Source organism: Eptesicus fuscus, chromosome 2, assembly GCF_027574615.1.
Source record: "Eptesicus fuscus isolate TK198812 chromosome 2, DD_ASM_mEF_20220401, whole genome shotgun sequence".
In the NCBI taxonomy this organism is placed as follows: Eukaryota; Metazoa; Chordata; class Mammalia; order Chiroptera; family Vespertilionidae; genus Eptesicus; species Eptesicus fuscus.
Genome location: NC_072474.1, coordinates 28,528,829 through 28,556,823, shown reverse-complemented (window position 1 = coordinate 28,556,823; position 27,995 = coordinate 28,528,829). Strand labels below are relative to the sequence as shown.

The 27,995-nt window shown below is 41.0% G+C and overlaps 1 protein-coding gene and 1 non-coding gene across 7 annotated transcripts in view; one reads left to right on the top strand and one right to left on the bottom strand.

The window, feature by feature from the left end:
- Window positions 1–27,995, bottom strand: part of FBH1 (F-box DNA helicase 1) — a 49,426-nt gene that overhangs the window by 13,465 nt on the left and 7,966 nt on the right. For 2 of the 6 annotated variants that reach the window (XM_008155359.3, XM_054726220.1), the window contains exons 2-17: window positions 27,296–27,451; window positions 22,946–23,547; window positions 18,465–18,595; window positions 18,224–18,359; window positions 15,750–15,940; window positions 13,304–13,396; window positions 12,842–12,933; window positions 10,951–11,119; window positions 10,036–10,258; window positions 9,346–9,433; window positions 9,179–9,265; window positions 7,790–7,926; window positions 3,281–3,380; window positions 3,066–3,187; window positions 1,211–1,286; window positions 393–590 (exon numbers count right to left, since the gene is read on the bottom strand). In XM_008155359.3, coding sequence (XP_008153581.3) covers window positions 393–590; window positions 1,211–1,286; window positions 3,066–3,187; window positions 3,281–3,380; window positions 7,790–7,926; window positions 9,179–9,265; window positions 9,346–9,433; window positions 10,036–10,258; window positions 10,951–11,119; window positions 12,842–12,933; window positions 13,304–13,396; window positions 15,750–15,940; window positions 18,224–18,359; window positions 18,465–18,595; window positions 22,946–23,547; window positions 27,296–27,451 — 2,601 coding nt within the window. Of the gene's footprint in view, window positions 1–392; window positions 591–1,210; window positions 1,287–3,065; window positions 3,210–3,280; window positions 3,381–7,789; window positions 7,927–9,178; window positions 9,266–9,345; window positions 9,434–10,035; window positions 10,259–10,950; window positions 11,120–12,841; window positions 12,934–13,303; window positions 13,397–15,749; window positions 15,941–18,223; window positions 18,360–18,464; window positions 18,596–22,945; window positions 23,548–27,295; window positions 27,452–27,995 lie in introns of all 6 variants that reach the window. The other 4 variants (XM_028130910.2, XM_054726208.1, XM_054726216.1 and 1 more) reach the window with 4 other exon arrangements.
- On the top strand, window positions 14,586–14,726 carry LOC114227728 (small nucleolar RNA SNORA62/SNORA6 family). The gene has a single exon (XR_003613799.2). It is a non-coding gene; the product is annotated as a small nucleolar RNA SNORA62/SNORA6 family (small nucleolar RNA).

The window sequence follows — 27,995 nt, the reverse complement described above, 5'->3', positions numbered from 1 at the left end:
GGGGAAAGCAGAAAATGCATTGCAGGGAGGTTAGTGCATCTCAGAACCACATTCCAAAGCTCACAGTGACTGGCCCACCACCTATGTTTCACACACACAGGGCCAGAGGCCCAGAAGAGGGATGAATGGCTTACCCAAGGTCATACAGCAGCCGAATTAGGACTAAAAAGTCCCATTCTACCAGCTTAGAGGCAGAACAGAAGCCAAAGGAACCCTAAGGAAGAATGGAAGCTCTGTTCCCTTCTCTCAGGCAATGCCAGGAACACAACAAAGCAGCCCTTGGTCACACATGATAGTCACACAGGCAAGAAGCATCGGAAGACCTGAGACACCTGAGAGAAGCATCTGTTCCTCCTCCTGGTGGGAAGTGAAGAACTAAGTCTTTTCCTTACCTGCAAAGTCCAAGTCTTCTATGTGGCATTTTCCTATCCTTTCCACCAGTTCTGGAATCCTGATGTTATACTTTTCAACGACAGCAATCTTTGCTTCAAGCTCCTTATCCTCGGCTGTGGTCACATACCTCTTGAAGCCACTAAAGCCTTCTTTGTGCACCCATCTTCGAATAAACCTATCTTTAATAAGGAGGTTTCCTAAGGAGAATACAGACACAGGTTAAAGTGATTCAGGCTACACTGACATATAGTGGCAGCAGCTAAACATTCCTAACCAACAGCAGAAGTGAATGGTCTTAAGGCTGGGAGATCCAGGTTCTAGTCCCGACTACATCACTAACCTACTGTGTGCTCCTGGGCAAGTCAGTGAAATGACCTGTGCTTTAGCCTCTCCATCTCTAAACTGAGGGCCAAAAGCCCTACCCTTGAGATCCTTTCCTACTTCACAGGGATTTGAAATAGCACAGTAATGAAAAGAAAAGTGCCATAGAAATGTTAGCAATGATCATTTGGGGCACATGTAGAAGTTTCAATGAGTAAAGTTGCCCAGGCAGACAGAAAAGATGATAAGGGAAGACAGCCTAAGGGGCCAACAATAGAAATAAATTTAGGACTCCTGAGAGAAGGATATGGAAAAAGTTATCAGTACCTCTGAAAACAGGAGGCCTCAGGGATCCCAGTCTTGATGGGAAAAGAGCAACACTAATTCCACCCTTCTCCAGAATTTAAAATTCTGATTCAGAATATGCCCATCCTTCTCCCGTCCCTCGTCACTGCAGTGCTTCTGTCCACTGCACCATGGCCAGGAGGGTACTCACGTTTCTTCCGTTCTTCCTCCGGCTGAAGAAGGATCCAAATATCAATGATTCTGTCCAATCCAAATGATTTAATCCCCTGAAAAAGTTTTTTGGTGGGATTTTTGGGTTTTTTTTGTTGTGTTTTGTTTTGTTTTTGTCTTAACTAAGGTAAACTAACTGTAGAGATGTGAGTATGAAATTAGATGATTTCTTGGAAACAGATCTCAAATTGTACCCAAAGTGTAAGAATAGTAAGCAGGAAACTTCATCAAGTGTAAAAGCCCGGGGCTATAATGCAGCCTGAAAATTCAGGATTATTAAATGCTAAGTTTTAGCTGCTACCTCAAACTCTTTGTGTTTTAAAAAAGGCAAGAACTAGCTGCACCTTTTCTTGTAAAAAAAAAAAAAAAAGGACAATTTAAATCATCTACCTTTCAGGAATATAAAAGGTTGCAATGAAGAATACTTGAATACAAAGTGTGGGCTATGAATACTTACCATTATTTCTTTTGAGAAAAGAACTAGAGAATATCTATAGGTCCAGATTATTATGTTTTAAAAGGCTATTAGCTCCTGGAGGAGAGGGACTGACTGTGTCACAGTTCAGACCAATTCTACTTAGAAGCATGTACTGAGCACTGGCTGGGGGACCCAGCATTTGCACGGCATCAGGCCCCAGTACAGAAGAAACACGTGTCAAAGGCTCCACAGTACAAGGATTTATCATCATTTTTGGAAGGGACACATACACATTAACATAGAACAGAGACCAAAATAAGACAGTATACATCATAATTGGAAACCAGATGTGATCAGGTGTAATGATACATGCTACAGGTGATGAGCAGACACAGAGAGGGGAAGAGAGCAACTTACTTTATATCACGCCCAGCATGGATGGTACTCCCCAAGTACTACTGGTATTTTCTTACAATAACAAAAATAGCTAAATTATGCTATATCCACTAAATGAAATATTGTTAATGACATTATAGTAGCAATATAAAGAAATGCTTATGTGTTGAGTTAAAACAGCATACTTTTAATGTACACTATAATGGTAATAATGTAAAAATACACATCTAGAAGGACAAAGACAAATAATTAGCAAAAATGAGAATTATATGAAATACTGAGATTAAGGCTGAATTTTTTTCCTATAACTTAGTTATAAAATCTTTATAAATAAAAAAGAGAAGTGAGAACATCTTGGTGATTATGATTCACTCAATATATTTACTGAGTGGCTACACATAGTAGGCCCTCAAAAATATTTTTTCATAAATGAATGAGCAAATGTCTTTTAGTCATATAACTTTGCTTTAAAGAGTTAAAAATGCCATATAAATGTCAATGAACCCTAACTTCCCCATGAAACAGGTAAAGAAAAGGCATTATTTTTATCTTAGAGAAGGAGAGAATGAGGCACACAGAAGTTGTGACTTGCCACAAGCCACACAAAGTTAGTGACAGAACCAGAGCTAGACCTAGGTATTCACTTTTTATCCACTGGAGTCCACTAGCCTGTCCCAGCTGTGTTGTCACCTACCCATTCTTACACTAATGAACAACACACACGGAACATTCACAGGTTGCCAGAAGCCTCATTTGCACAGCCAAAGGTAAAAATGGTATTTGTTTTTTTAGATAGTAGGAGATTCTCGGTTCTTTTTGGATCTGACTGTATAGGAATGCTTGGCTAGCATAATCAGAATAGTCAGGGAGAAAGACTTCAGTCACAGTGGAGATGGTGAAAAATGTCAAAAACCCAAATGCTTGCTTGCATAATAATCTTAACTAAATTGAACATTTCCATTGGCTATGTTTGTCTGCAATGTTTCTGTGCATGAAGCAGTCAACAGAAATTTACTCTTACCCCAATCAAATGTATCCTTGCAGGTACTTCTCCATCAGTCACCCGTACAGCCTCATCAAACACATTGGCATTGGTCCGGGACAACAGGGCCACCTGCCCCTTTGTATCACCTCTAATGCCACCTTTTGGGAGACAGCACAAACTCTACAGTAAATCCAAATAAAGAGGAAACTAATTTTTGTAGCAAATAAAAGAAGAATAACTGAAAACCTTACTCTGATGGTTTCCTCCAACTAAAGTCTTTTTCCTTACTCTCTTGCAGACATCCAAGATAGTAGCTCCCACATAAGCTATTTCCACACCAAATCTAAAACTCTGTTGGAAAAGAGCAAAACAAAAAGTTAGCAACCTCTCCCTGAAGTATATTAACACATTTATATCATTATTAAGTCTTTGCCTTGCCAAAGTGATCATTCTGGCTCACCTTACCTGGAGAGCATATTTGGAAATTCCATATTGTTAACCCACTTGTTAGTTAACAAACTGAACAGGAGCTTGACAAAGAACCACTGACTTTATTTCTAAGTTTTCAGAATAGCGTTTTCTATCTTAAAACTTTAGTTGCCTTTTTTCCCCTCTTGTCCCCAAATCCAAATCTTGACAATTCGTCCACCACATTTTCTATAATATATTTCTTATCACTGCTGCCAGGTCAGCTCCGAAACTCAAAACTTCATGCCTTACCTACTTGGTCTCTTTCCCTCCAGTTTCCTCCTACTGCCGATGCCTCTCTATACCTCTGTCAGATCAATCTTCCCCACACACTGTCCTCAAGCCATGCCCTGGCTAAAAAAAAAAAAAAAAAAAAAAAAAGGGAAGAGAGCCTGGCCGGTATTGCTCAGTAGTTGAGCATCAACCCATGAACCAGGAGGTCACAGTTTGGTTCGATTCCAGGTCAGGGAACATGTCCAGGGTTGTGGGCTCAATCCCCAGTAGGGGGGAGTGCAGGAAGCAGCTGACCCATGATTTTCTCTCATCAATGATGTTTCTATCTCTCTCTCCCTCTCATTTCCTCTCTCTGAAATTAATAAAAACATATTTTAAGCAATTTTTTAGAAAAGGAAGAATAATACAGGAAGAACAAGTGATGCATACATTTTAAAAATTCATCACAGCCTATTCCCTTTTATTCTCAAAGCCAGTGGCAAATTTTTCTTTTAAGCAACCTCTACCCTTCTTTCAAAATCAAATCTAACAAGTATAAATTATACAAAAGATTAAGAAAGGGAGTTTCTCTCCTTGCCTTAGAAATTTTCTCAACATTAATTTAAACCATTGCCCTACATAACCAGCCACAAGTATAATCATCATTCCCTGAGCATTCCCTGAACTCTCCCTGCACTAGTGCACAGCAAAACAATTACCTGCCCTTCAAAAGTCTGCTTAACACCTAATTCCTTGACCACTGCAGCTGGAAAGATGCCATTGTTCCCCAAACTCATGATATTCACTGCCTTTTTTGTGCATTTCTAACTTAAGGTAATAAAGTATTATGTGCTTTGGAGAACATCAATAATATAGTCTAAGGAAAGTGAGACTTCGTTGCTAAAGAACTTTCCTGAGTGTATCATAACCCAAATTTTAAAATTATCAATCCATACTGATATAAATGAATAAATGGGAAAGAAGACATAAATCTCTCTTGCAGAAGAATAACAAATAATTTATACAGATACTCCAACACTTATTCTTAAGTGAGGGCTAAGTATAGTGAATTTCTTCCAAAGTATAAAGTATGGAAAGGGCAGGGGGCAGGGAGAGAAACCTGACAAACACTACTTCAGCCAGATTATCAAGGTCAACATCAACAGTCGTAAATCATAGTCCCTCAATATTGTCATGAAAGTGACAGTTTTGTTCTGAGATCTTCCTCTCCAACACCCATAACATCAGTCTGATCATGAGAAAAACAGTAGACAAATTCCAATACAGGCATCCTACAAAACACCTGACCAGTTCTCTTCAAAACTGTCCAAGTTATCCAAAACAAGAAAAGTCTGAGAAACTGTCACAGCCAACAGGTTAAGAAGACATGACAACTGCATGTTATAAAGATATGGTAACCTTCATAGGATCCTAGAACAGAAAAGGACATTAGGCAAAAACTAAGGAAATCTGAATAAACTAAAGGCTTTATAATAATGCACCAATACTAGTTCATCAATTGTGGCAAATGCACCACAATTAATGAACTGTTAATAACTAGAGGCCCGGTGCACAACTTCATGCATGGGTGGGGTTCCCTTGCCCTGGCCAGCAATCCAGGCCGATCAGGGCCATCTCGCCCAGTCCCAATAGGGGCCAATCGGGGTCAGCCAGGGAGGGTCTGCAGGAGGGCTCCAGGGCATGTCCAGCCCTCTCGCCCAGTCCCCATTGGCTGGACCCCAGCAGCAAGCTAACCTACCAGTTGGAGCATCTGCCCCCTGGTGGTCAGTGCACGTCATAGCGATCGGTCAGACACTTAGCATATTATGCTTTTACTAGAAGCCCGTTGCATGAAGTTTTGTGCAATAGACTTTTCCTTCACCTGGCTGCTGGCACCAGTTTTCCGCCAGCAGCAGTTTTCCTCTGGCCACTCACTGATCAGAGCGCCTCTAGCCAGCACGATCGGCCACCCCGAGAGGAAGATCGGGGAGGCGCTCCCGATCGGCGGGTGGCCAGAGGAAAACTGCTGCTGGCGGAAAACTGGTGCCCGCAGCCACGCAATCGGCCACCCCGAGTTCCGCCACCAGCGTCTTCCCCCGGCCCCATGGGTCCTTCCGCAGCGAGTTCCGCCACCAGCATCTTCCGCTGGCCCCATGGGTCCTTCCGCAGTGCCGGCAACGGCTGGCAGGAGGAGCGGGGGTCTGAGACTCGCGAGTCCCCGCCCCCCGCTCCTACCGCCAGCCAATCGGCCACCCTGAGTCCCGCCCCCCACGCCTCCAGCCAGCCCAATCATGGGCTTAGCGGAGTGATGCAATTTGCATATTGCCTTTTTATTATGTAGGATTATATAGGATTATATAGGATATGGTAAACTGAATGCATGGCATATGAGAGATTTCTGTACTACTGTCTCAATTCTTCTGTAAATGTCCATTAAAAAAAGTTACTCTGAGTTGACATTACCCTAAATCACCCTAGAATACAACAGGAACTCAAAAGAATAAAGTCACAGAGAAGGTTACAGAACTTTCTATAACAGAAAAAAACAGTTCAGATTACTAGCTGGCACATCTCATATCCTAACTGGAAGTGTTTCTTAAAAACAGTGGTTCTTGCACCTCTTCGTCTCAGTACTCTTTACCCTTTTAAAAATTGCTGAGGCTCTGAAGGAGCTTTTATTTATGAGTTGTATCTAACTATGACACCACATTAGAAATTTGATTCATTCAAAAATAATAATAATAAACCCAACTGCATAATAACATAAAGAACGTATTTTTAAAATATATTTTCTAAAACAAATTTAGCAGGAAGAAAGTGTCTCTGTTTTACATTTTTGCAAATCTCTTTAATGCCAAGCTGAATAGAAGACAGCTGAATTCTCAGTTGTGTCTGCATTCTATCTGTAGTGACATGTTTTTTGGTTGAAAGACGAAGAAAACTCAGCCTCACACACATGCATATTGAAAAGGGGAGGGAAGTTTAGTAACCTTTTTGGACAATCAAGGACACCATGGGTTGTCATGCTCACAGTGGCAGACATCAAAATTTAGATTTCACTTGGAAACAAAGATTTTATCTTTGGCAATGAGTCATAGCTCATTTCATTCATTTTAGAGAAAATGCTAAAAACCCAAATCTGAATAACCAGAGTTGGTCAGTGAGCTGTTCTTTCAATGACAAATGGTACTATAAGAAAAGAGCTGCCAGTGTAGCTCGCAACTCAATCACAAAAGTGCTCTTCATTAGACAACCAACATACTTCGGTGGGCAGAAGTACGTTATTCATACCTCCCACTTCATCACCCAGAACATTAAAGAGATGTATGTCCTCAAGGGACAGCAGTTAATAAAATAAATCATTTTTTCTGTATCAAGTACATTTTTAAGAGAACTGTTTTGTTTTGTGTTTTTTGGGGGGTAGGGGGAAGTTGTTGTTGCTTTTTGTTTTTAAACTCTGTAAGTGCATTGAAGTAAAGAATACAATGACTGCTAGTACTGTTTGGTGCCGACGCCTTTGTCCATGGGAAGGCACTAGCAGTTTCACCCACCACTGCTCTGCATCATCAGTTCAAATGTCAACATAGTGAAAAAAGCAAATCTACACTAATAAAAGAGAAAGATGCAAATTGACCATATCTTCGTGACGCCCACCAGCCAATCAGGAGTGAGTATACAAATTAACCCAACAAAGATGGTGGGTTAATTTACGATAGTGACAATGCAGGCGTACCACACTGCCCCAGCCGCTCCGGGTCTCTGGGCAGCGTGGGAAGGTAGAAAGGCAGCTCTGGCCGGAGTGAAGGCGGGGCCAGCAGCCAGGGGAAGGAAGGCCCATTCTTGCACGAATCTTCGTGCATTGGGCCTCTAGTTACTATTATAAAAACCATTGGACTTTGCAGATCCCCTGAGAACCACAGCGAACCACTGCTTAGAAGCAAGGAGTGGCTACATACTGTGAGACTGACACAAAACCTGGCACAGGTCCTAGCACATAGTAACCACTGAAAAACAAGGATAGTGAACCACAGTGCTTGTTTATGTGCTTCTGGGGACTCGGGAGAAAAGAGAGCTCTTACCTGTGTGAGATAGAAGACATGGGTGTGAGGGACTGTAAACAGAGCATTGACTGCACCACGGAAGGTATAGATCTGCTGGTGTGGGTCCCCTACAAAGATCTTCCCACATGGCTGAGACAGAACTATATTCATGATAGCTGCAAACAATAAGAGGGAACATAAGAGCTCTCAAAGAAAGCCAACCCACATCGCAAAAAGAAACCACACTTCAGACAAAAAGGGATGAAAATGCTTTCATGAAACTGAGCCAGGGTGCACTGCATAACAGAGTTGTCTTGTCCTGCAGTACAGGCACACTCATTCCAAAGAAATGATTTCATAACAGACAAAAGAGTTTCTAATCCTAGGAATGTAGATTATTTTCAGTCCTGAACACATTTTTGTATATAAAAAAATCACATAGGCAAATATAAAATGAGGTAAATTATATTTTCTCACTAATATTATAACTTAAGGTCCCAAAATAACCTACAAAGTCACACTGCCTATTTTCTACTAGAGGCCCAGTGCACGAATTCATGCACGGGTGGGGTTCCTTGGGGTGGCCTGGGGAGATCAGGCCCCAGCTCGCGCCCCCAGCCTTGCAGCCCTGCCTGGAACCCCACCTTGGCCTGGCACCACCCCCTCACCTGCTCCACTATCCCCCTGCAAGGCGACTGATCGGGGCTGGGGCCCCCACTTGGCTCCCTCAGCACCTGGGAGCCGGGCAGTGGCCCCGCCCCCTGCTGCCACCTCTGGTCACCATCTGTGGGGCGATCAGACCCCTGTTTGCACCTGCCTTGGCCTGGCGCCGCCTGCTCACCTGCTCTACCATCCCGCCGCAATCCCGCTCTCATCGGGGCCCATCAGGGCCGGCAGCGCCTCCACTGCCACCCACTGCCAGCACTGCATCACCGACACCTGCCATGTTCCGCGCCGCCCCCTGGTGATCAGCGCATGTTATAGCAAGCGGTCGAACTCCCAGTCTCCCGGTCATACTCCCAATCAAACGACCGCCCAAGGGGACAATTTGCATATTAGGCTTTTATTACATAGGATTAGCCACTTGAAAAGTATACAACACAAATTGTTTACTCTAAATTGACCATCTTTTCCCACTCAGCATGAATCTAGGTCCCTATCATCTGATGACCTATGCTTCATCAACATTTAAAGCATAACCTGAAGCAAAACATTTAGAGGAAAATTAATCTGCCTTGGGTGGGGGAAAGGACAACTGCTGAAATCCAAAATCAAATAATAAAGGCTTTCTGAATGACTAAATATCATTTGCTCCTCTTCTTTAGGACAAATGAGAATAATCAATTTATTTCACATATATGTCCTCTTATATAATCATGATATTGTTTCTAAGTATTTGAGACTACTGATGTCCGAAATAGTTTATACCTGGGGTACAGTCCTGAGCCTCATCCACAAAGATGGCGTCAAAAGAGGCAAGCAAAGGCTTGCTCAACTGCCAGAGTTTCAAGTAGCCTAAAAGAAGGGAGTAGCAACAGTCAGAACTCATAACTGAAGTAGTTAAATTGAACAGCAAGATTTGGAAACTTGCATACCATCATGAGTCATTTGGTAAGCCTCTTCTTTGCATTCCCCCAGCTTCCGCATGTTGTCCCAAAGGCGGCTTGCTTCAAGAACACTGTTCTAGAAAACAAGTAATTGGTAACTCCTAGTTTAAGACCCTGGAAAAGACAGCACCCTGAAATCACACTTTCATTTCCACATACACAGCAGAGGTCAGAATAAAGGCACCATCTCAGTTCGGTGAGTGGCAGTCACTTCCCTAACCTCCTTCTGGCTCCACCAGTGACAGAACATTGCTCAGACAACACAAAATCTGGTGGACTAGAAAAGGCTAGATCATGTCTCTAGATTTATGACTAACAATTAATTCATAAAAAGAATGGCAAATGACTGAAAAAAACTTGTTAAAAATTAGAAAAGAGATTCCCAATCTTTAGATTCATCCAGCAGCCCCAGTGACAAACTCCTACAAACCCTGGGTCGGTGCCTCATTTTCTAAATGGGAAAACCAATGCGAGAACTAAGTGAGATGTCCATGAGTATTCTTCACAAACAAAACACTTTATGACTCCCAGCTATCACGATTAGCCTACAGTCTCACCCTCCACCATTACTTCCTGCCAGCAATTATGAAAAAATGAAAGACAAATATAACACTGTATCATGTCAGCTCCTCTCATTTACCACCAGATCCCTAATACTAAAGATATTTCAATACTCACCAATTTTTCACTCTGTTCAACCATGACTCTCTGTCCGTGGCTGTCCTTACACCAAATAGGTACGTGATCAATAGTCAGCTCATCATCAGCCGAGGCAAAGAAGTTTTCTAAAGTCTTACACACTAGCTTGGCCCTTATGAATCCACCTTTCCCTTCAGCAAGGACAGAATTGACCATGAAGGGTGTTAACTTGAAGAGATTCAATTTCTTCTTTGACTGGTACCTGTAATACGTATCCCAAATGAACAGTGTTTGGCTTTACTGGCAATGCCAACAAAATGTGTCCCCCACTCCCAATCCCCTTCTCTGAAATGACACCACAAGGTCACTCTCAGTATCACATATACATGAGGGGAAAAAAGCCAGAGAAGTTAAGCCAGATCCATGTATGATTTGGAATGGCTTCATTAGGCTTCCAGGAATTCACATATATTAACCCGGAAGATGAAGTAGCTCATGGCAGATACTACTAATTCAAGATGCAGACCAAACTCCAAGAGGCCCCTAAGTTCCTTGAAGGCTTCATATCCAAGGGAATGCTGATTCAGAGGCTTCAAGAGACCTGGGCCAACTGCACCTCAGCTTAGTCTTCTCTCTCTTGCCCAGTTCCAAGGAAACCCTAAAACTGACCAATCATATTGCTGATATTCTGAACTCTAGACAAGTCATCCTGACTTTCTGTGCTTCAGTTCCAGAGAAATGAGAGAGATTTAGACATTACTTGTAAACAATGTATTTTTATCAGGTAAAAGTATAAGTCACTACATCTATCTTTCTATTTCCTGTCTATAAATGGAGATAAAAGCATTCAATTTTCTTAGTGCCATTATGGTGTAAGTCCATATGTGATCATGATAATCGCAACATGAAAACAGTAATCAGACATAATAATAATGGTGGCAACACAATACTCACTTCCGCCCAATGTGTCCATACGCCATGGAGTGAAAGGTTTTGCAGGTGACATTGCTGGGGAAGACTCGCTCGGCCTGCTTTGCGATGCTCTTGTTAAATGTCACATAAAGAAACCTGCTCCCAGACCACTTTTCAGCATACTTGACCAGGGTAGATGTCTTCCCAGTGCCTGGGGAAGCCAAAAGGAAAGGAAATGACCCTCTGACCAGGAAAAACTGTTCCAAAGGATGCCTTGGTCAAATTTTATCCACATTTATCTCGCCTCTTGCTTAAGACTAGAAAGTGACAAGTTTTCCAATACTGATAAAAATGAACAACGGTATAGTGAAAAGAATAGCAGATTCTAAGCCAGATTAATCTGTGTTGGAATCATGGCTCTGTTAATTGAGTAACCAAGGGCAAGCCACTTGGTCTCAATGAACTTGAGTGTGCTTCTCAGCCATGAATGAGTAACAGTAGAGTCAGGCAGGATAAAGATAATCAAAATAACAGCAGAATGCAATAAATGGTAGCTATGGCTGGCCTAGGACTCATTAATGCTTCGATGGCAAGAGCATACAAATGAGATTCATTCTGAACTCTCTTGTCTGCCCTACCTCTCCACCAGTCATTCAATCATTCAGTTAGTTAACTGTCATTCATTTAAAAAGTATGAGTAGAGTACCTACTACATGTTCAGTTGTATGATAAGTACTAGGAGTATATTAAAAAACATAAAGCAAGGTTTCTACAATATAATCTAGTTGGACATAAAATACCAATACAGTTTAAACAACTAGAACAAAACTTAAGTATAATGATAACACAGTAAAGTGAGAAAGAATATGGATTTGGAAACAAAATAAATCTCACCTGTCAAAAAAGAAAAGAAAAACAGTACCCCATTTCCAACCTTACAGGGCTGTTTTGAAGATGAATGACACAATGTAGTAAGTGTGCGTTTTGGCTATTCCTACTATATAATCAGGTGCCAAACAGTTAATAAGGATAATTAGCTGTAGGTAAGAGTTCAGAGATCATATAGGACCCAAATGACTAAAGAAGCCTCCATCAAGAAGAACCAGAAATGATGGGAGTCAACATAGCAAAGAACAAAGGGGGACAAGGGGGGGAGAAAAAAGGAAAGGAGAGGAAGAGGAAAAAGGCAGGTTTTTGGAAAAAGGCAGCTTTTAATTCTACTTCTATCACTTACTTGTTTATTTAATCTGGGGCTAGTAATTTTTTCTCTGAACTTCAAATCCTCATCTATAAAACAGAGATAACTAACCAACCTTACAGAATGGATTATCACAGTGCCAAGCACAGGACAGGCATTTAAGAAATGGCTATTGTTGTTTTTAGTAAGATATGTAGGCAGAATAAAAGCGGAAAGAAATTCCAGGTAGGAAAATAGCATGAGCAAAGGTTCAGACAAAAGAATAACCAAGTACTTTAAGAAACTGTATGGACAATGATTTGACTGAGTCATGAGAAGAGTCAACAATATATTTGGGAATGTAGGTTAGAACCAAATGGTAGAATGGCCTTCTAGACTTCACCCAACAGAAATCAGGAGCTACTGAAACTCTGAAAGATTAATGTAACCTGCCAGCCCATAAGCAATCAGTGATTGAGCATATATGATGATAAATGACAGATTGGATCAATACCTTTGGTAATTACTCTGCAAACTAATTCCTATGAACTATGTCTCACCAGGAATGTGGATGCTCCCCGGTGAAGTAAGAAAAACCAAATTTACTGGGCAACTGCTTTTTAGATTATTTCATTGATAATCAATTTGTTCAATAACAAATCCAGGTAAAGATACTCTGGCAGGTAATAGGGAAGGGGGATGTAGTGATAACTCATGAACCTGATTCTCTATTTCAGTATTGGCGAGCTCCCTTACCTGCAAATGCCATAATTTTTACCACCTGGAGAGGTTCCATCTTATGGTTCAGAATCAGCTGTTGTTCATGTGTAAGTTGGATGGTTTTCCTGCTATAATCATTACAGAAGAGAAATTAGAAAAACACAATGGAATTGAAAAGACCAGGTGACAGACTATCAAAAACCAAACAGGCAAATCAGATGAACAAAATTTAACCAAAGAAAAAAATCTCCCTTTTGGGGTGATAAAAATGTTCTAAAACTAGACTATGACATTGATTGCACACTCGGTAAAATTACTAAAAATCATTGAATTGTAAAATTAAACTGGGTGAATTTTATGTAAATTATACCTTAATAAAGTTAAAACAAAACACCTCTCCTCCTTAAGTATGAGAAAGTCAAGAATGGAAGACCTTCTTGACTTTCTCTCTCTCTTTCTTTCTCTCTCTTTCTTTCTCTTACTTATCTATATACATACCCTGGCCAAACTGATGTTTCCTCTTTAACTTCTGTGGCCTGAGTACAGGAATTCTCCTGAAGATACAGGCAATAGAAGATGTTGTAGTGAATCCTAACAGAGAAAAAGCAGATTTAGAGAGTATCAAATTAAACTATAATCTGTATCTTATTTTTCCTGGATTGAATTTAGATTCTTTACCATTGCTTAAAAACAAAAAACAAACAAACAAAAAAAAAAACTACCACCGTTTTATGATAAAAAGGAAAGAAAAGAATTTAAATATACCTAGAGTTGGCCAAAGCCCTCTTGGAGAGCACAGTTCTGGGAAAGACCCTGGCTCCAGTGTGCAATGGCAAAAGGAGAGAGACCAGGGCATGTTCTTTGGGGAATAAGGCATTCATTAGCTGCGACCATATAGACAAATAATCACAAAAACAGTATGAATCAGTTGAAAACAAATGTAAATTCTGCTCCTAGTGAGATTCTTGTTCAACATCAATGTAACTTCATCTTATCTTTGTGAGCCCCTGTTGCTCCCTGTGAGGTGATATTGGTTTAGAAGCATGAAGAGCTTTCTATCTTTTAAGGCCCCAAAGGAAGGGTGCTACACAGGTAACAAGATATGATTACTAAGAACTAGAAAACAAAACATCCTCCAAGTCACCAATAAGGACCATAGACAACACAGTGCACTCAAAAGAGGCACTGGACATGGTTAAACATGTCCCATCACAAGTCACTCCAAACCTCTCTATGTTCACATGAGCCCAAACTCATCTCCTTCTATCACCAATTGCCCACCATTTAGTGCATTGCTCCCTATTCCTGGAGTGAGAACAGGTGGCCTCCACACATCAATCTTTTTGATGAAACAAATACTTTTAATAATACAACATTTCAGTTTCTGGTCACATTAAGATTTCTTTTGCCCTGGATTCCTTCTTTTTTTTTTTTAAGTATGGTATATATTTTTTAAAATAGTTTATTGAGTTTTAGAGACAGACTAAATAACATTTAGACTAAATAACATTTCAGTCTCTGGTCACATTAAGATTATCGCCCAGGCCCTAGCTGGTTTGGCTCAGTGGATAGAGTGTCGGCCTGCAGACTGAAGGGTCCTGGGTTCCATTTTGGTCAAGAGCACATGCCCGGGTTGCAGGCTCAATCCCCAGTGGGGGGTGTGCAGAAGGCAGCCAATCAATGGTTCTCTCTCATCATTGATGTTTCTATCTCTCTCTCCCCCTCTCCCTTCCTCTCTGAAATCAATAAAAATAAAAAATAAAAAACATTATCTCCCAGGACTGTATACTGTTAGAGCTTGGAGTTGAGACCACTGGTGGCCAATGAACTCACAAGTATATGTGAGGGGCAAGTTTTTCGCTAACACCATAAGGGTCTCTAGCCCAATGAGTGCAATTTGATAGTAATCCTTGCTACAAGTGGAAAAATAAAAGATTACCTCCCAGGTAAAGCAGGGGAAAAAAGATATAAACACAACATACATGTTTCCCATTCCTCATCTATGTCCATGTAAACGTGCAGATAATTTGTAGGTTCATATTTGCACTTATGGTCATTATTCATCATTTGTGTATTTGTCTTGTCTGAATTATGTCATTGAAGCTCCTTCCTCCACATCTCAATGCCATGGAGTGGGAACAACATAAGCGATATTTAATGAATGAATTGAAGTATATCTCAGAAACACAGTAAATACTCTGAAATTTCTGGAGACTAAATGTTCCATCCTTGAACTTTACCATGACTGACTGGGCCACAGTTCACCTAGTGCCACCACCATGATCCTCCTAAGGCTCACTAATTCCAAAAAGGAAATCCGAGTATCCTCTCTGGAATGTCTGGTTCTCCTGGATCTTCTGCACTGTCACACTGCCTGTCTCCAGGCCAGGGCCTTCCAGGAGCTGTGCTTCATACCTTAAATTTCATCTAACTCCTTACATGGTGTACACAACATCTTCCTCATCTGGTCACTGCAGACTTCTCATAATCATATACCACTTTCCCTCTTATTCAGCACATACTAGTCACTAAACTTCTCTGTTCTTTGTATATACTAAGTTCATTCCCATCTTTGGGCCCTTAAATTATCTATTCCTTCTGCTAAAATGCTCTCCCCACAAAAATGGCCAGCTCTTCCTGACATTCAGGTTTCAATTCAGATGTTACTTCCTCAGAGAAGCTTTCTCTCACCCAATCTAAAGTAGTACTCCTCATTTCCTTTGCCGATCACTCTGTTTTTTTCTTTGCACTACTAATCACTCAGTAAAATGTTCTTGTTTAACACATCTACTTATGCAGTATCTGTCTCCCAGCACTCGATAACAAAACTGAACAGTGTGAGTTTTATGGCTTGCCTAGTGTGAAAGTGGCAGAGCTGGGACTTGTTGCATGTCTAGGACCTTTCACTCTATCAGAGTTTCCATTCTCCCTCCCACCACTTTACCGATTGCTGATGTTAATTCCCTTCTCCCTCATGGCATAGAGAAGCACAGCAATGCAGTATAAGGTCTCAGTGATGTCTGGCATTGTCACGGTGGAGCTTGGTCTTCTGAGGCAGAAGAGTAACTGCTGGATGTCATTCACATTGCTGGAGAGGAGAACAATGGCTGCTATCAAAGCCCACATGTTGACACCCTAGAGTGAGATGGACCAGGAAGGGAAGAAAAGACCCCAAAACATAGGTCACAATTAATAAAGATCACATCAAACAACCTTTCTTTTGCCCTGGATTCTTTCTTCTTTTTTTAAAATATGATATGTATTTTTAAAAATAGTTTACTAAGTTTTAGAGAGAGAGGAAGCGGGTGGGAGAGAGAGAACCAATGATGTGAGAGCGCAACACTGGCTGGCTGCCTCCTATACAATCCCTACCAGGAATGGAGCCTGCAACAGGGCATGTGCCCTTGACTGGCAATCAAACCAGCAACCTCTTGGTGCACAGGACGATGCCCAACCAACTGAGCTATACCAACCAAGGTTATATTCCTTCCTCCTAATCATTTCTGAATTTGAGTGCTTAGTGTAACTAAATAACATGTATTAAGTATTTTACATAGACTCCTGCATAGAGATGACGCTCTCACCTCCCTATCCTTCTTCTCCACGTCAGTGTGAGCTCTCAGGTCCACAGATACTCAACAGAGTCACAATAGTATCACTACTAAATGGTTACCTACTTAGGAGGCACAAAAGATGGAAGATACAAAAGAAGACAGCACTCTTTAGGGGGGAAGTCAAGACTGACAATTCTCTGGCATTAAGATATTAATTTACTACTTACTATATGTTTTTATTTAATAATTATTAAATGTTAAGTAAAATAAATATGAAATAAATTATTGAAAATCTATTATTACAACACAGTATGCTCCACTTAGTAATGTCTAAGAAAATGTTCACTAACATGGAAATAGTCAATAATGGGACATATATCTTTATCATTCTTAACTTTACTACAAGTCTCTCTGTTAAAAGAACACATTCCAAGAAAGGTACATTTCCTGCACCTCTCACTACCACCATCCTGTGAAAGAAAACTCACTCCATCAACAATCACTTCACTGAAGACAGAAAGAGAAATGCACATGGATGGGTTTTCAGTCCTCTACTGGCTGCAGAATACAGGTTGAGGTTGCACTGAGCTTCTAAAATAAAATTTGAAAATCCATGATCTAAATGAGAAGCCATAGGTCAGGAAACTCAGGACTATTTCCAGCTTCTCATTAACTCGTTGTACATTTATACCAAGACCCTGAATTTCTCTGGTCCTCATATAACCCACCTTGTTGATGGAATGGGCTGCCCTGTAAAGAAATCCTTATTAATCAAAGTGTTCAGAGGTTAGATGACCATCCTCTGTTAAGGATTCCTCAACGGAATGAAACATTAAACTGAATGTGTTTTTTTAATATGTTTTTATTGATTTTTTTTTTTTTTTTAGAGAGAGAGGAAGGGAGAAGGGTAGAAAAAGAGAGAATTATTGATGTGAGAGAAAAACATCAATCTACTGCCTCCTGTATACCTTCTACTGTGAATCAAGCCCGCAATCTGGGCATGTGCCCTGACCAGGAATTGAACTGGCGACATATTGGTGCACAGGAAGACACTCAAGCAACTGAGCCACACCAACCAGGGCTGAACTGAATGCTTTTTTTTTTTAAATCTTGACAGGGTCTCTGATATTTTCTGAGCAAAAATCTTGTTAAATTATTGAGCAATTCTGACTTATGCAATCACATGCTTCATTACTCATCTCAGCAGCAGAGTGGCAATTAGGAGAATGAAGCTACCCTGTGTTGTTAGAGATGGCTAGAAAGGCATGTCCACAGAGATGCGCAAGGTGGGCACCCCAAAAGGCTTGCTGGGACCTAGGCCATTCTCTAAATATGCACTAGAGGTGTGTTTTGTGTGTGTGTGTGTGTGTGTGTGTGTGTGTATGTGTGTGTGTGTTTGGTTTTTATTTTTGTTAATTCTCATCCAAGGATACTCTTACCATTGATTTTTAAAGAGTGGAAGGGAGGCGGGTGAGAGAGAAAGAGAGAGACAGACACATTGGTTGCCGCCCACACGCGCCCAGACCAGAGCAGGGAGTGGGACCTGCAACCCAGGTATGTGCCCTGACCGGGATTCGAACCCGAGACCCTTTGGTACAAGGGCCGATGCTCTAATCACTGAACCATGCCGGCCAGAGCTGAACTGAATACTTTTTTAAATTACTTCCAGATTTAAGAATCTACAACAATGTGGACTTTTACTTCTCTAATGGGACCAATGACAGGATTAAGGCTTCAAAAGAGAGATTAAAGAAAGATTTTTTAAAATAAATCTAAAATAACCTTCAGCCAAAATTAATCACCACTACACTTTTCTTCCAATAAGTCACTTTCCCCCAAAATTCCTCACAGCCTCTTCACTTACTGCAGCAGCGATGTAAAGGTCAGGGAGGTGTTGACGCACGCAGGCCTCTGCCTCAGGAAGGAGGTGGTGATCCCTCAGACTCCACAGTGCCCTTCCAGGATCCACGCTTGGGGAACATTTAGTGGTGGCTATATATCTATAAGACATTCACAGAGGAGTCCATGAGAAAGATGATCATAAGTGATTATATATGCAAAAGGACTTCAGAAACTGTCTTCTTCAAAGGAGAAAAGCAACTCACCGGATGAGGTTCAGCACACAAAGATCCGACTCTTTCTCAATACCCTGGTTCAACAGGATGCCATCCACTTTGCTGACAGCTTGCTCTTCGTTCATCAAGTATCGATGATACAGCTTTTTCCAAGGAATGAACTATATAGTTGAAAAAATCCAAAATAACATGTAGGCAATGGCTACTAGAGAGCAGATTAGGCCACAAACATATGGATTACCTTCTACCAATTAAAAAGCAATTATTCCTGGCTGGTGTGGCTCAGTAACTGAGCATTGATCCATGTACCAGGAGGTCACCAGTTCAATCCCAGGTCAGCGCACATGTCTAGCTTGAGGTTCATTCCCCAGCAGGTGGCATACAGGAGGCAGCCAATCGATATTGATGTTTCTCTCTCTCCCTTCCTCTCTCTCTCTAAAATCAATAAAAGCATATTGTTTTAAAAAGGCAATTATAACTCACAATTCAAAAGATGAACAAATAGGGTACAAATATTACACAAATTTTGGTTGGAAACTAGGAGAACTACGTCTTGGTTTTGGTTTGAACACTAACTTGACATAGAATCTGGGAAAAGCTAGTACTTCAATTTCACTATCGAAATATCAGAACACAATGGCTCAGAGTTTCAATGACGATTAAGTAAAATGAAAGCTGTGTCTACACTAATCTCAGACAAGAGAGACACTAAGTCAGAAATTATTTTAAGAGACAAAGAAGACTATATAATGATAAAAGGGTCAATTTACCAAGAAGATGTAACAATTATAAGTATATATGTACTAACAACAGAGTTCCTAAATCTAGGAAACAAACACCAACAGAATAGAAGGAAGAAATAGACAGCAATGTAATAGCAATAGAGGCTTCCATACTCCACTTTCAAGAATGGATATCACAACCAGTCAGAAGAGCAATTAGGAAACAATCATTTCATTGAACCTAACAGACCTATACAGAACACTCCACCCAACAACAGTAGAATATAGTCTTCTCAAGTGAATGGAACATTTTTCAAAATCACATGCTAGGCCACAAAACAGATCTTAACAAATTTTAAGGGATTTAAATTATAGAAAGTATCTTTTTCAATCCCTGTGGAATGAAACAAGAAATCAGTAGCAGGAATAAAAACACAACAACAAGAAAACACCCACAAATACATGAAAATTAAACAACACACTCTTAAAACAAGCAATGGGTCAAAAAGAAATCATGAAGAAATTAGAAAATACCTTGAGACAAATGAAAACAAAAACACAGCATACCAAAACAGATAGGAGGAACTCTACATGGGCGTGTGAGTCGGAGCGTTAAAACAACATGTGGAAAGGAATAGGCAGTCTTTGGTTGGAATGCAACAAATCATGTGCTGTGGATAGAACACAAGGATGTGTTGAGAAGTGAGCAATGAGGCTGGGATAATAAAGTGGGGGTAACATGGAAAGCCTTACCTGCCTCCAGGGAATTTGGATATTATTCTGGAGGCAAATGGAAACTAAACACTATAATCAGAAGTATGTATTGGAGAATCAAGATGGTGGCATAGGTAAATGCTGGTACTCACCGCCTCCCAAAACCACATCAAAATTAAAACTAAAATACAGAACAACCATCATTCAGAACCACCTGAAATCTGGCTGAATGGAAGTTTTACAACTAGAGAAATAAAGAAGAAATCACATTGAGACTAATAGGAGGGGCAGAAGTGCAGAATGGGTTGGTCTGATACCCACATGTGGCGATTTTTAGTTGGGAAGGATATCTCAGCTGTGGAGGCCTCCTAGGAGGAGCAAGGGGTCCCAGCCCCACACCAGACCCCCAGCCTAGGATTCCAGTACTGTGAAGAGAAGTCCGCATAACTTCAGACTATAAAAACCAGCAGGGATTATGGATGAATGATATGGAGGCTGCCAGAGTCCCAGGCAGTTCCTCTTAAAGGGCCCAGGCACAGACTTACTCAGACTCACTCCCTCTGAACTCCAGCACTGGGGCAACAGCTTGGGGTACCCAGAGATATATGGAGAACTGGACTGTCTGGAATAGGGGCAAGAACTTGGGGGTTCCCTGACAGGGGTGCTCGCAGGGTTCATTGTTCAGAGTCCATTATTCCTATGCTAAGACCTCTACCATTGCAGAGCTGACTGGCAACCATATCTGAGTCTCCATCAACCTGGCTCACACTGTTCACTCCACCCTGGTGATTTCCTGAGACCCTGCCCCACCCAATTTGCAGTCCCATCCAAGCTGTTTGCAGCAGCTTTTCCATATGAATGGCTTGTCCTGTCTCAGGCTTCAGACTCTACTAAACTTTCTCAAACAAGCAGCAGCTGGCATCAGAGTGCCCCATACCTATCAATAAGAGGTCCAAGACCCAGCACTACCAGCCTGCCTTGTTTCACAGCTTGGCCTCACCTGGATGCTTCTAAGCCTAATACAAGTAGCAGCCATCTGCAGATTGCTCTGTAGCTCCTGCTAGGTGGCCCCAGGTAGTGGTTGACTTTGCACCTCCCAGGAGGCCCCAGAGCCAGTGTTCCCAGTGGGTAGCTTCAGACCACACCAGATTACAACTCTACACTTCCACAAGCAACACACTCAAGGGGCAGATTCAGTGAGCACCAAAGCCCCACTAAAGCAAGTCTTGCACCACACGGGTGTCTCCTGCACAACAGTAGTTGCAGCTGGTCCTCACAGGCAATTGGTCTGGAGGTAAATTCCTCCCAGTGACACCAATAGCAATCAAGGCTCAACTACAATAAGACATTGCACACAGCCCATATAGGGGTGCAACCTAGAGTGCCCAGCTCAGGTGACTAGGGAGGCTGAGCCACTGGGCCATACAGAACACCTATTACACAAACCACTCTACCAATTCCAGGAGACACAGCAGCTCTACCTAATACATAGAAACAGAAACTTCAAAGCAGCCAAATGCAGAGACAAAGAAACATGTCACAAATTAAAGAACAGAAGAAATCTCTAGAAAAAGAACTAAATTAAATGGAAGCAAACAACTACTACGGAGTTCAAAACAATCATTATAAGGATGCTCAAGGATCTTATTAAGAGTTCAAGGGACTTAGTGAGAATTTCAAGAACGTTAGCGAGAACGAAGACATGAAAAAGGACCAGTACAAAATTAAGCATATGCTAACTGAAATAAAGAATAATTTACAGGGATTCAATAGTAGAGGATGCCAAGAATAAAATCAGTGATCTGGAATATGAGGAAGCAAAAAAACTCCCAATCAGAAGAGCAAAAGAAAAAAGAATCCAAAAATATGAAGATAGTTCAGGGGTCCTCAAACTTTTTAGACAGGGGGCCAGTTCACTGTCCCTCAGACCGTTGGAGGGCCAGACTATAGTTTAAAAAAACACACCTATGAATAAATTCCTATGCACACTGCTAAGTCGGCTGCTAAGCAGGACAGGCAGCAGCGGCAAAAACACCCGGCGGGCCGGATAAATGTCCTCGGCGGGCCGCATGTGGCCCACGGACTGTAGTTTGAGGACCCCTGAGATAGTGTAAGGGGCCTCTGGGACAATTTCAAGCATATCAACATTTGCATTATGGGGGTGCCAGAAGAAGAGAAAGATATTGAAAACCTATTTGAAGAAATAATAACACAAAACTTCCCTTACCTGGTGAAAGAAATAGACCTAGTAAAAGAAATAGACTCTGAGGAAGCACAGAGTCCCAAACAAGAGGAACCCAAAGAATCCCATACCAAAACACATCATAATTAAAATAACAAAGGTTAAAGACAAAGAGAGGATCTTAAAAGCAGCAACAGAAAAGCAGTTACCTACAAGGGAGCACCCATATGTCTGTCAGCTGATTTCTCAACAGAAACTTTGCATGCCAGAAGGGAGTTTCAAGAAATATTCAAAGTGATGAATAGCAAGGACCTACAACCAAGATTAATCTACCCATAAAGCTATCATTTAGAATTGAAGGTCAGATAAAGAGCTTCACAGATAAGAAAAAGCTAAAGGAGTTCATCACCACCAAACCAGTATTATAAGAAATGTTGAAGGGTCTTCTTTAAGAAAAAGGAAAAAAAAATATATATATATGAACAATAAAATGGAAATAAATATATATCTATCAACAATGGAATCAAAAACCAAAATAAATAACAAGGAATCTAATAAACAAAATAAACTAATGAATAAAATAGAACCAGAGGCATGGCAACATGGTACAGACTGATAAATCTCAGAGGGAAGGGGGGAGAAAGGGTGGGAAGAGCTTAATCAAAGAACTTATATGCATATTTGCATTACCTATGGACACAGACAATGGGGTGGTGAAGGCCTGGGGCAGGGTGGGAACAGGGTGGAAGTGGGGCAATGGGGGGGGGGGAGGGGAGAAAGGGAAAACATCTGTAATACTCTCAACAATAAAGATTTTAAAAAAAAAGTATGGATTAGGGAAGCTACTCTTTTTTTTAGAGAAAGCATCAGAGAACTCCAAATGTTTTACATACCAGTGGATCACTAATTATCTCCCTCCAAAGGTGGCACACCAAGCACAGATTCCAATAGAGATCTTCCACAGGGAGGAAAGCAAAAATGTGCCTTAGGACTTCGCTGGGCAGGCTGCAGATATGGCTCTGGGGTTCTTGGCAGGGCAAGGTTCCAAGAAGCCCATAGTAAGTGTCAGGAATGGGATCATGACCCATTTTCTCCACTTCTTGGCTGGATTCTTCAGTCTCTGCAGAGAGCCAGGACAAAAAACCCTCTGCTTCCAGTCTGGCTTCCCTGGCCTTTGTGCAGGACAGGGGCAAATAATGCCGTTGGGTTTTTTTAGGAACCCCACGCCAGTGACTGGTCCCTGTAGCTTGATTCCTCTCATCCTCAAAGGACCGAGAGCGCTTCCTTGCCAGCAGAGCAGAGCCTGATGAGCCCAGTCTTGCTTCTCCATCATCTTCCTGAGACAGGGCACAACTGCTCTCTGCAACAAAGATCATTTCACCCTCTGAGTCCTTAGAGCTGTCCTGGCCCACAGAATTGCTTTTAGCCATGTCATTGGTGCACTGCTGCTGGCCAGCTGGGAAGAATTCAGTGATGTACCTTTGACATCCTTGACCTGCACAGAGAAGCCAAAAAGAATAACAAGAAATTAATAATGACTGCTGACCCGTTGTTAACCCAAATGATACAAAATAATTTTCAATTAAGAGACAAGAATATAGTTATTGGCTAATTGATTATATAAAGAGCTTAACCACCCCCCTAAAACAACAACAACAACAACAACACACACACACATTTATATTTGGCTCCATCATATAGTCAGAAACACATATGGAATGACAGAGACCAGTCTTCAGATGGTGTGAGGACCACATTATATTTTGTAATATATACAAACTGAACATATGAATGGACCAAGAGCAAACAACTGTCCATATTCACTCACACATCCACCTATAAAAATTCACACCTCCTAGCTTGCTCTTAATAATAAAAAAGAAATCTAAGTTTGCTTAAGTAGAAAGAAAAATTCTTCAGGTTATCAGGATTCAGTAAAACCCATTCTCCCATGTGACAGAGTTAAAACCATTTTATTTTCATTTCTTCCTATGCAGCTGACATCTTAATTTATTTTAAAATAAAAAGAAAGGACTTGGAATTCTCTTCAGATTATTAGAGTGGTACCTAATCTAATTTATACATCTTATCTAATAAAAGAGTAATATGCAAATTGACTGTCACTCCAACACACAGATGGCTGCCCCCATGTGGTCAAAGATGGCTGCCTCCAGGTGGATACAAGATGGCCGCCACAAGATGGCCAGCAGGGGAGGGCAGTTGGAAAGGACCAGGCCTGCAAGGGAGGGCAACTGTGGGCAATCAGGACTATATTGAGAGCAGTTGGAGGGGACCAGGCCTGCAAGGGAGGGCAGTTGGAGGCAATCAATCCTGCAGGGGAGGGCAGTTAGGGGTGACCAGGCTGGCAGAGGAGGGATGTTGGGGGCGACCGGGCCTGCAGGGAAGGGCAGTTGGGGGGACCCAGGCCTGCAGGGAAGGGCAGTTAGGAGTGACCAGGCCTTCAGGGGAGGACAGTTAGGGGCAATCGGGCTGCCAGGGGAGCAGTTAGGCATCAATCAGGCTGGCAGGGGAGTGGTTAGGGGGTGATCAGGCTGGCAGGCAGAAGCAGTTAGGGGCAATCAGGCAGGCAGGCAGGCGAGCAGTTGGGAGCCAGCAATCCTGGATTGTGAGAGGGGTCCCAGATTGGAGAGGGTGCAGGCTGGGCTGAAGGACACACACCCCCGTGCATGAATTTCATGCACTGGGCCTCTAGTTTATTCATAAGCACCTATGATTCTAAGACAAAAATAAAATGAAAAATGGTGTATATATAGTGTAGGGAGTGGCTATAGGGTTAAGCCTCGGACTGAGCTGTGGCAGAGCCCTCCTAGCATAATTAAGCTTGACCTTATAGTCCTCCCTTGCTCCTTCCTAGGTAGCTAATGGACTGTGGGAGGTGCAGCAAGTGCTGCCAAAACACGATGAAACTCACAAGAACATTGTAAACATGTTGACCACTTCTCTTGTTTTGCTTTGTGTGCTCTGACTATAAAATAAAGCCTCCATTTGCATGCTGGATCACTGTTTCCTTATCCAGGCACAGTGATCCCACCTAGCTCCAGCTATATTCTCGTCTGTCTTCTTTAGTCCTTCACCGCCCCTCCTCAGGTTCACCCTTGACCGTGCTGGCATGGCACAATATAGTCCTGGACTTCACAGACTTTTCAGGCACTATGGGGAATCAAAAGGTGACTTCACACATCATCACTGCATTTTAAACTCTTATAAATTATTGTAAAATGCCAATGAAGTAGGTAAACACCTTATCAATATACAACAAAATACATTGTTCCTTTCTGAAATGACTGTAGCCAGAATTTTTACTTTGGAAATAAGACAGTAGAACAACACTAAGTTTAGCCTTGCCTGGCCTGCATAGCTCAGTGGTTGAGCGTTGACCTATGAACCAGGAGGTCACGGTTTGATTCCCAATCAGGGCACATACCTGGGTTGAGGGTTCAATCACCAGTGTGGGGCATGCAGGAGGCAGCTGATCAATGATTCTCTCTCATCATTAATGTTTCTATCTCTCTCTCCCTCTCCCTTCCTCTCTGAAATCAATCCTATATAATAAGAGAGGAATATGCTAATTATTCATTACGCCATGAGGTGTAACGACCGACCACGGAATGACCGGATCACGGAACTGCAAGAGGGTGGGGCAGCGAACTACAAGTGGGCGGCAGAGAGCTACAGGAGGGGGCAGGGCAGCAAGCTATGAGAATGGGGAGAGGGGGAGCTACAGGAGGGTGGGGCAGCAGGCGGAGAGCTACAGGAGGGTGGCAGAGAGCTACTGGTGCACGTATTCATGCGCAGGGCTACTAGTAAAAATATATATATTTTTAAAAATGTGTTTAAAACATATTTTAACCATTTTAGAATGTTTTTATAACATTCTGAAAAAAATCCTAGGTTTGGCCTTTAAAAGAATTTAATATATTTTTTTCTATGTTAGGAAAATAAAACTATAACTATTTCTGGGGTAATGTGATAAAAACCCAGATTTGAAGTTAACAGGCCTGGGTTAAATCTCGATATTTTCTAATTGTGAGAATTCAGTCACAGCAATATCTATTAAGAGCCTACTACATGCTCAGTGCTAGGACTCCCCATTGAAACATACACATGCTGACAGTATTTGTCAATAAAGAACTCACAATAGAGAAGTTGATTTATACACACAAAACAAACAAAATATAATCATTTAGTTTAAAATTGCCTCATAAATTGGTTATGGCAGTTCCAAAAGTGATAAACACATAATATTTAAACACAACTAGATAAGATTTAAGTTGGATGATGAAATTATATATATCAAAGGGAAATAAGGCAATCTGGATCATACATCTATTATTAAAAGATGGTTGGTAATATTATGTTTAAAATCTTTTTTTCTTGAAATATTAATGTTTATTGCATGTAACATTATATTTAAAATCTTTTTTCTTGAAATATTAATGTTTACTGCATGTAACATATTTAAAATCGTTTTTCTTGAAATATTAATGTTTATTTCATGTAACATTATTATATTTAAAATTTTTTCTTGAAATATTAATGTTTATTGCATGTAACATATTTAAAATAGTTTTTCTTGAAAAATATAAATAAATAATAAATTAATTAATTTTTAAAAAGTTGGAATTCATTTGGCATATAGGGAAATGATAAGAAAACCAACTGTGAGATACAGAACTTGCATGTAGTAAATAATAAATATCAGGTGATGGCAAGTTTGAGCTTGGGTCCATAGTGGTAACAGAACATTGCACTGTTGGTTTTTGAGTGGCAGTGACATGACAGGAAATGGTACTCTGCAGCAGTCCAGGTCCGAGGGTAACCAAGGGCACAGTCTACCATGAAATCACTGAATAAGGGAACATTTTGGAGAAAAATAATGATACAATGGACCTACTGGCAACTGGACAAAGAAGATTACTGCAGAGTCAAGAAATCAAAATGGTTCTAGATTGGAATAGTGGTGATATTGGTATGTGTTTTCTACCAAGTTATAATTAAGCAAGCTAATGGAATTCATTCAGTCATGTTTTCCTGGGGCCTTTACCAACCACTTATAATAGGAAGGGATTTTCATGGAAAATGCACAAATAATGGAAAAAAGTGTCAAAATGTTGCAACAGGACTAGAAAATAACTACAACAATACTTACAATTACTGGGAGACATTCAAAAGCCACACACACTACAGATTCTAAATGCAAGGTACATTTTTGGAAGACATACCCCTAGTCCCTCTTTTTGTTCTGGGTCTAGGATAGAGACCATGGTTCGGGTCTCTGTTTGTCCATCTTTGACCGAAGGGCTGGGTCACAGCCAAGTGACTCCGAGACAAATGTTGGCAGTCGATGGCTGTAAGATGCTTCCGCTTAAACCGTCTCACTGTATTATACCAATTGGCAAAAGAAATGGGACACTTGTTAGTTATTACCAATTCTACAAGCTAGCCAGAAAATTATTCTTAATTTTCAGGAATACAGTGACTATGGACCACTCAGCCAACCCTCTTCTTCTTCTCTTCCTTCACATCAACTTTTAGTCATTTCATAGTTTCTTAGCATTTCTTCCTCAAAATTTAAGAAAAAAATCCAAAAATAAGATCCTAAAAAAATATTTTTTTTTACTTACACTTTCTAGAAGCCCTGATCATAAAATACTATTTCAAAAGGACGTTGCCACTAATGGATAAATTGAGATCTGGCATCTTTTCCTTAACTTTAGCCAGGCATTTATGTTCCCATAAAAATCATGAGTTGGTTATAACTTTTCAAAAATAAACTCATCCATCATCATATATATATATATATATATATATATATATATATATATATACCAGCTTCTCCAAGTCTCAGAAGCAGAATGCAATGATGAACAAAACAGTCACTGTAAATTCCTAGAGAAGACCACACTGTCCGCCTCTTAGCCC